The 8,967-nt window shown below is 40.9% G+C and overlaps 1 protein-coding gene across 9 annotated transcripts in view; it reads right to left on the bottom strand.

The window, feature by feature from the left end:
• The window catches only part of RALGAPB (Ral GTPase activating protein non-catalytic subunit beta), a 138,939-nt gene that overhangs the window by 62,806 nt on the left and 67,166 nt on the right, over positions 1-8,967 (bottom strand). For all 9 annotated transcript variants that reach the window (XM_089673247.1, XM_089673244.1, XM_089673246.1 and 6 more), the window contains 2 exons: positions 7,461-7,662; positions 1,128-1,295 (listed from right to left, as the gene is read on the bottom strand). In XM_089673247.1, coding sequence (XP_089529373.1) covers positions 1,128-1,295; positions 7,461-7,662 — 370 coding nt within the window. The remainder of the gene's footprint in view (positions 1-1,127; positions 1,296-7,460; positions 7,663-8,967) is intronic.

Here is an 8,967-nt window from a genome sequence, read left to right as displayed (position 1 = left end):
CTAGGTGGAAGCACTAACCATTTAATCACTATACAGTCAAGGTTTCTATCATTTGCTCTCCCCTCATCCATTCACAGATAGCCTTAGGTTATGTGAAAAGATTTCAAACATTTTTGAGAAAGGACAAGGGTGGAGGCAGGAAAGTGCGAATGTCAGGATCATTTATCGCATGAGAACTGCAACTTCAGAGTACCGGAAGAAGAGAACTGAGAATTATCTTGTATCAATGAAGATCAGATTTGAACAGTGCACAGAAATTTGAACAGTAAACAACAGCTGTGTGGAAAAAAAAAAAAGCTACTCATTAAAAAAGCACCTTATATGGAATTCCGCTTTAAGCAGAGTGATCAACGCATTAACGCTTAAAGCCCAGGTTCATCTTACATTTTTTTGTTTTCATTAGTGTGGTCAAGAGTAAGGATCAAGTATCTTTGCTACCTATGTCCTCTTTGGTAGGACAGTCTCTCCCTACTGCCTGTCCCCGTAACACCATGGCCAGGAGAGAGAATTTCACTGAGGCTGAAGATACAAATAGCAAAAAAAGCCTGACAGTTTTTCAATCCCTTCCCTAATCTACTATACACACATGCTTTTTGTTATTTCTGTCCCCAGCACAAGATAACTCTACACTTTCATGTCCTCACAGGGACAAAGTAAGACTCAGTTCACACTAGCATTGAAAGCAAGCGTTCGAGGGGCATTTTTAACGCTCCTCAAACGCCTATGAAAATGATACACATGGCAACACACAGTGCTGTTCACACTGAAGCGTTCGCATCGTTTCAAAATTGAGGCCTCATGACGAGTCAGGAGTCGTCAAAGCCTTTCAACGCCTCCCATTCAACTCTATGGTGACGCTCCTCAAAACGCCTGGCAGGCATTTGCGGTGTGTTTGCAGGGCGTTAATTCCATCAAGTTTATTATAGGCGTTTTACAAGCATTAAAGCCGCACCACAAACAACTCAAAACCGCGCATAGGGCGTTTGGGGAGCGTTTTTAACGCTTGTAAAACGCCTAATGCCTGTCAAATGCTTAGGGTGTTTGGGAAGAAGTCAAGTGTGAACAAGCCATAAATCTCACCAGTATATGGACACAGATAGCATTTAAAACCTGACAGAAAAACTCACCTGTCTGGCAGAATAATTTCCAGTGCAGAAATAAAATAAGGAACCACCACATTTATCCCTTTAAGATCACAGCAGAAGAGAGGAGCTGAGTTGAGGATAATGCTGGCAAGTACTGGGTGGCAGATAAATTCCCCTATCTGTAATCCTTGCACCAGGGCCATGTAAAACCTGTGGAGAAAAGGATATTCGGGTCAATCAAAACATCTACATTTACACATTTAATCAAGTAAAAATAGTGACATTTTAACATATCAATAATTATCATATGCTAAGGAAAATGCAGCAAATACAGAAATGAACAAAAGGATTCAGCTGCGTGACAACTATGGTGTCCTTTTATCATGCAGCGGTAAATGATCGCTGCTCAGTTCTCCGGCATTCTCGGAGAACACAGTTCTCCTCTGAATGCCTTTTTATGAAGCGGTGTAGATCAGTTCTCCGAATGAAGGGAGAAGCGATCTACAAATGCTGGAAAACGGCTGTTATTACTATAATCTCGTGAGATTACAGTAAGAGATCAGTCAAACACCGTTTACTAAGCAGCGGTAAATTATCGCTGCTTTGTTTGCGGTTCCCCCGATTTTCCGCCTCTGGGCTGGAGAATCTGGAGGGAGAACACAGATCGCCAGTGAAGGGCTGACATCGCTCCTTCATATACTGGCCATCTGTTTGCTGAGATGAACATGTTCTCCGCTGATCATCTCTGTTTCCTAAACCACGAATGATCAGGGATCAGCAACGATCCTCAGGATCACCGCTGATCTGTTTCATAAAAGTACACTTATATGGGCAAAGTATTGTTTGATTGGACAGAACCTAATCCAGGGTGGCAACATTTAAAGGGAAGTTGCACTGCTTTTTACCATGGCCATGACACACAAGCCTAATGCTGGGAACCTATCACCTACTCTCCTCTCCTCTAGGCGCACCCTGAAAACCCACCTCTTCAGGGAAGCCTACCCCACCCCCTGCTAATTGCTGACCTCCTCCACTCTTTCTACCACTCCATCCCCCCACAGCCATTTCCTCCTGTACCACTACCCCCTCCCTCCTAGATTGTAAGCTCCAAGGAGCAGGGCCCTCGAACCCCTCGTCTATCACATTGTATTGTTATTGTACTGTCGCATGTTCTGTCTCCCATTGTAATGTACAGCACTGAGCGAACTGTAGGCGCTTTATAAATACTGTATAATAATAATAATTGTATCCATCTGTTGTGAGTGGTGGGGGTTAGAGCAGCAGGCGGTACACTCTTGCCTTGTTGATTTCAAGCATTTTGACTGCTTTATGTTTGTTTACAAGAGTCTTTATGTGAGTATTATTTATCTTCATTCAATAAAATGTGATTATTGGTTTTATAGTATGGGAGTCTTTTTTTTTTTTTTTTACATTTTCATGTACGTCCTGAGATTTGATCAACTGGAGAAAGAGAAAACTGTGTGTGAAGGGAGAGTTTATGCAAACACCATTTTTGCTGGGACATCTGAGCTGTGTTTGCCCAATCTTTTGTAAGATGGGCACGTACCTCCAGTAAGTGTGGTGGAGGGCACTTGGTGTGAAGACTTACTTATATTGGAGATATTCACATGGCGGCGGACCAAAACTCCTCAATGCAGGTGTTTTGGTATACTTTCAGAAAATGCACCATACCCGCAAGACATAACAGACGTCTATGGCACAGCAAAGCTAACCCGCAGGAAAGCCACGCTGCACCCAAGGTGTGGTAAATTTTTACCACATGCCCCAACCACTGGTGTAGCACCAGGTGCCGAAATGGTGAACCCGCCCCATGCTCCAGGGGACCCATGCAGCCTCCCTGTCACATTCTATTTTACACTTGAACAAAAGTGGTGGCATATACAGGAACTGGTCCTCTTTTTTTTTTTTTTTTCTTTTCTCCTGCAACCACTGAAAGTCTGCTTCTCCTCTTCTCCCTCCCACCAGCATTCAGCAGCTGCAGGGGGAAAATGTACATTATGCTAGTCAAAATAAAAACAATTCACAATTCAAAACTATTTCATTTAATTGTAGCCCATGACCGGTTACCAAATTACTTAAAGCAGAGCTCCACCCAAAAGGGGAAGTTCCACTTTAATGCTTTGTACCCCGCTCCCCATTAAGGATTGGCACCTTTGGGGAGCGGGTACCCAAATTCGACAGGTACCTGCTCTCACACTTCCGCTGCGATCGCAAGCGGAAGTTGTCTTCCCGCCCCTCCCCGTAGTCTTCTGGAACATGTGACAGGACCTAAAAGACTACAGGGCCATTCACAAAGCACATGCGCAATGTGCACCCGGCTGTGAAGCCACAAGCCGTCACAGCTGGGTGTCCATACTAGAGATGCCAGCGCCAGGGAGAGAAGACTGCCAGTGAAAGCAGCGGTGGTGAGGACACTGCTGGACTGGGGGACAGGTAAGTGGCTGTATTTTAAAAGTCAGCAGCTACAGTTTTTGTAATTGCTGACTTTAATTTTGTACAGTTTTTTTTTTGTATAATGTACAGTGCTGAGCAAACTGTTGGTGCTATATAAATCCTGTATAATAATAATAATATATATTTTTTTTTTCAGCTGGAACTCCGCTTTAAGTGGCCCTAGCTCTTAAAGGTTGAGCACCCCTGCTTTATACCACTGGACTTATGATATATAATAACAGACATTTTTAGTGAATACACCATTGGATTTATATTTTCTGCACAAAAATGTTATTAGTATTAAGTGGTTTGAACCCACTGTGATTTGCATTTAGTTATTATGTTTAACCAGCGCTGCTGTTCTAGTATATTGATATAAATGTACAACCTATTTTTTATTTTCATATTCAACCAATAAGTGGAGGACTAAACTATTAGGTTTTTTTTCTAGGCCTTATCTGCTTTTATTTAAATAAAGGCTTGATTACTGGCATCTTCGATTGTCTGTTGCCAGACCATTAATTTCAACAAATATCTTCCGATAAGGTTCTTTAGTATGTGCATTTAGATTATTTAATGTATGTTAAAGCCCTGAGACTGCTTCTGGGTGTCACAATGTTGGATGTGATGTCAGCAGACTCAGAGCTGTCAGTCAAGTAACACTCTGTAGTACTGTCCTTTGTTCCTCCCCTAGCTGCTACATTAACATTTAATTAGAGCGGTGAGGAAAGTGGCAGAATTGCTGGGCCAGCACAAATGGTAGTTAGACACTTCCCAAAGAGAAGAGGGCTATGATATACAAAGAGGAAGGGGGCTGTGCTATGAAACCGACTCACCCTGAAGTAATAAAATTTGCTAGCATGTTCAAAAGGTACATTGCAAGAGCAAAAAATAAAAGTGAAAAGAAAGAATGCTGCAGAAAGCGTTTAAATAATGAAATTTTATGTACTTCTACCTGCAATTTCTTTAAAGCATAGGCTCATAATATTTTGTAGATTTTTTTTAATCAGACAATTTTTATTGACTTTTTCAGATTTTTACAATGTACAAAATTCAAATCTAGATGTTCAACACCACCTAAACAGGTTCTATAAAGTCTGATATATCACATACAATCCGTTAGTAACATATGCAAGTGATACAGTTCTATCACTTCGGCTCCCATTCACACTCGTGCGACTTTGGGCAAAGTCGCACTCCATTCTTTTAAATGGCGCCCATTTAAATTGGTGCAACTTAAAGTTGCAATGATTTGAAAAGGTGCCTGCACTACTTTGGAGTAACTTTTGATGCAACTTTGGTCCAGAGAATGTAAATTTGGATCAAAGTTGCACTGTAAATAGCACAACTTTGGAGATGTGGTAATGCGAATGAAGCTTTAGCATGAGTACCATGTTAATAGATCTGGCATAATCCAAAAACCATACTATTGTGAAGAGAATAAAGCATGTGACCTGAATGTTACTAAAGATAATTTACCATGCTATACAACCTTGGGTGGTATCTGTTTGAGAACTGACACTAGATTAGTATATTTAACCTTTGATGTGGTAACTATCTACACCTCCAACTTTAATTCAGCTTCTCTGTGTACACTAACCAGTGATACTAATTTCCTTAGTGAATATTCTTCTTCCAAAAGTGCCAAAAAAAATCCTCTTCCTCCTTAGTGCCCTCAAAAAACTATAAATCGCATATAGTGCATTATCGACAACGCATGATTTTCAACATAAAACGCATTTACAAAAATTGAGGCAATGTGTGCAAAATCCACTCCACCGTGTGTACACCTTTAACCATCCATCATTCTTACTCTTACCCTTTTGTAAATTTAAAAAAAAAAAAAACTTCTACACAATCTTCCTTTGTGGTTAGCTTACTAAATCCGTCCGCTTTCACATAGGAAATATACCTCCAAAGAAATCGCATAAATCATTGTATCACCAAAATACTTTCACTCTGCTCGTGCTCCCCTCTTGAAAAACTCCCAGTGCTAGTGTGGACATTGACCGCCACCTCTTATGCGCCTTACCAGATGACAAGATCCGTATGCCTTTAGAAAAAGGGGAGCTCCTCTCGCTGTATAGATCATCCAGTTCTCAAATGGCAACAAAACATGTGACAAAGTATAACCAACATAGTGTAGTAGGTAATAATAGGGTTAAAGCTCCTTTAATGATCAAATTGTGCTTAGAGGAAAGATACGAGGTCTCAGCATGTATAAGACTGGCAAACAGTGTAAAAAAACCTTTTCCAAAATGGCCGCTCTGCAACTTCCGGATTACATCCGACGTCACGTCAAACATGGAAAAGGTTTTTTGTTTTTTTTTTACACTGTTTGCCAGTCTTATACATGCGGAGACATCTTATCCTTCCTGTAAGCACAATTTGATCATTAACCTCCTTGGCGGTATGATTATTTCAGATTTTTGGTGCTGAAAGCGGTACCATTTTGTTGCATGGAAATATGTAGTTTTTTTATTGTAGGCTGTAATTTAGGAATAACTCACTGAAATCTGTCCGAACAAGAGTCTAGTAAACATTCTGGATATGATAAATCTTGAAACACGAAATCATAAATTATAAATGAATAAATCATAAAAAAATAATAAAATTTAAATTTAATTCAATACTATAATCAAACCAAAAACACTGAGATTTGAAATATAGCGCCAAGTTCGCACATCACTAAGCAAAGTCGCAGAATCGTTTTCAGTGTCTGATGACGAATTTCCCCACAAATCATTATCACTCAATTCTGCAAGTGGTTCCGATTTACTATCGCTGTTCTCTAGCTGGTCTAAAACCGATTTTGACATAAAGGGACGCTTTTTGGACACCATGGACTTTTCTCAGTTTCCAGGCAGAAAGAACAGTTAAAATGCATGCAGGGCACAGGACAAAGCACTCGGGACAAAATGTATGTGAAATGCTTTGAAACAGCAATGTTTTACTATGTAATAATAATTTTTTTAAAAAATTAAATTTTTTAAAAATTTCAAATTTGCCGCCGGTTCCGGCGCCCGTACGTCCCGACGTCACAGGGACCGGAACACGGAAGCCGGATGCCGACATCGGCCGGAGGAGATGGCTGGGGACACATCGCGGGAGCGAAGGACAAGAGCGCTGCAGTGAATCCCTATGAAACGCCGCATGGTAAGCCCGAGTGTAGCTCGGGGTTACCGCTTTTGGTACTGAAACTCTACCCCGAGCTACACTCGGGAATAACGCCAGGGAGGTTAAAGGAGCTTTAACCCTATTACTGCCTACTGCACTATGTTGATTGTACTGAAATGAATGATGTAGCTAACATGATGTAGTTATTAAATCACTTGGTAACCAATAATTAAAAGTGTCTTCGAGAACAGGAAATAAGGTCCGAGGAAATACCCTAAAAGACGCTGCCATTGGCACAGGTGTCGGCACAAGACTCTCAGCTCTTATATAAATACTGTATAATAATAATAATTCTGGTGGTAAAGCATAAAAAGAATGGAGGACTCATCACTTTCAATCTTAGTGACAGCGGTGAAACTACGTAGCAGGGATGCAGGCAGAACTACAGAGTATCTAATCCTTTGGGCTTTTGTTAGCATCAAATAAAGCAACAGGGAATGGCATGGTGTGCCAGAGGAACATGGGTGTTAGGTGCGTTTTAAGGTGACAGTAGAGAATAGTAAGCCTGGTACCAATCTGTCCTCCATTCTACTTGATTGAATAGATCATTTTTGTGTACATTCAGAAAAACATCAGAAATTTAGCATGCAATTTGCTCAAGGGTAGTCTGGCAAAACTGGTCCACAAACTTAAGTGGAACCCTACTAGCACTTCCATGTAAGAATGTAGCAAAATGTAAGAAAATCACAGGAAAACCACAAAAAATAAAATGAAGAATCCCATACAGTAGGCAGACACTCATACCTGGAGAGATAAGCAGACAATATTTCCTCCCCTGTCTTCTTGCTGCAGAAAATCCTGCATAAGGTACCGCAGGCTTCAGCCCGTCCAGCCTCGTAATTCTCTGGGATTTCATTGGCATCATAAATGGTGCTTGATCCCATGGTGTCTGTGGACATCTGGGAACCTTTACGACGAAGCTCGACCGTGGCCTGTGTAGCTATTGCTGCAGAGAGTGAGGAAAGAGTGTTTGATTGGATGTTATTAACACACAGAAAAAAACTGGGCTCATGGGAAAGAAGGACACAAAGATTTCACAGGACAAAAGGCGATACAGAAATCAGTGCCAGCAGTAGATTATTGTCTAGTTAGCAGAAAAATAGTGATTCCCTCTACATGAACATATGCCAAATCATTTACCAATTTAGTAACATTACCTTAAATGTTGCTGCATTATTTTTAAAGGGAAAAAGTATTGTTCTGCATAGTCACATATGCCTGATCAAATAATGAAAAGAGTTGAGTCAAAGTGTTATATGCAGTTAGTGTTGTTACTCAGCCAGTATTTATAGAATTACAAATGAATGGTATATGTAGTCTGTTTAAACAGTAGTTCACAAACCAGGGCACAATACAGAAAGAAGACAACGTAACAGATGACAGAGTTTGTACCTGTACCCCTCCCCAACAGGCAACAGCTAGGGGCAGTTGCCAATCTATGGGAGATGGCGATGGCAAAACGCCAATTTGCCGGTAGAAGCCACCAATCTACCGTTGCCAGCTACGGGCAGCCACCAGCCTGCAAGGGACATCTACGGAAAGCTCACAATCTACGGATGACAGTTAGTAGAAATCAACAGTCTACAACTAAGGAAAGCCACCCATCTACAGGCAAACGCTAGGGACGGCTGTCTATCAAGGAGCAATCGCTAAAGCAAACAATTTATAGGCAGCAAATGGGGGAAGCCACCAATCTATAAGCAACAAGGGGCAGCAGGAGACAGCTAGAGGAAATCAACAACCGAAGGGTGGCAAGCTGGGGGCAATTTACAAATGACAAGGGACTAACATATTAGGTGCCTAGGAAAAACTGCCAATTTACGGGAGATGCTGTGGGCATTAATGGCCAATATATGGGAGACTTAGAAGTTACTTCACATGAGTGAATGGCATGTTTCCATGCATGCAGTACATGCAAAGTAAGGATCAAGCGCAAATTTTAAAGTGTCCTCAGCAATGATATACCACTACTTGACTCCATTTCTGATTTATCTAATTTGTTCTGCCAAACCCTCAATCACATTGCAAGACTCATAAGAACAAGCCCACAAACTCTCTCTAGTGTGCAGAACTTGTTTTAGTTTAGGCAGTAAATAAAGGGTCCCCGATGAGCAAAGAATTCCCAGTGGAAAGGCAGATAAAATTTCTCATCATCAAAACTGATAACAAAATTATAGGTTTGCATAAAAGCAAAGCTTAGAAACTAAGCTATATATAAAAAAAAAAAACTAGCCTAAATATACATCCTCAT

Source organism: Staurois parvus, unplaced genomic scaffold, assembly GCF_062004578.1.
Source record: "Staurois parvus isolate SC_StPar_1 unplaced genomic scaffold, SC_StPar_1.0 ptg000137l, whole genome shotgun sequence".
NCBI lineage: Eukaryota > Metazoa > Chordata > Amphibia > Anura > Ranidae > Staurois > Staurois parvus.
Note: the sequence above shows the minus strand (reverse complement) of the source record. Positions and strands in the feature narration are given on the sequence as shown.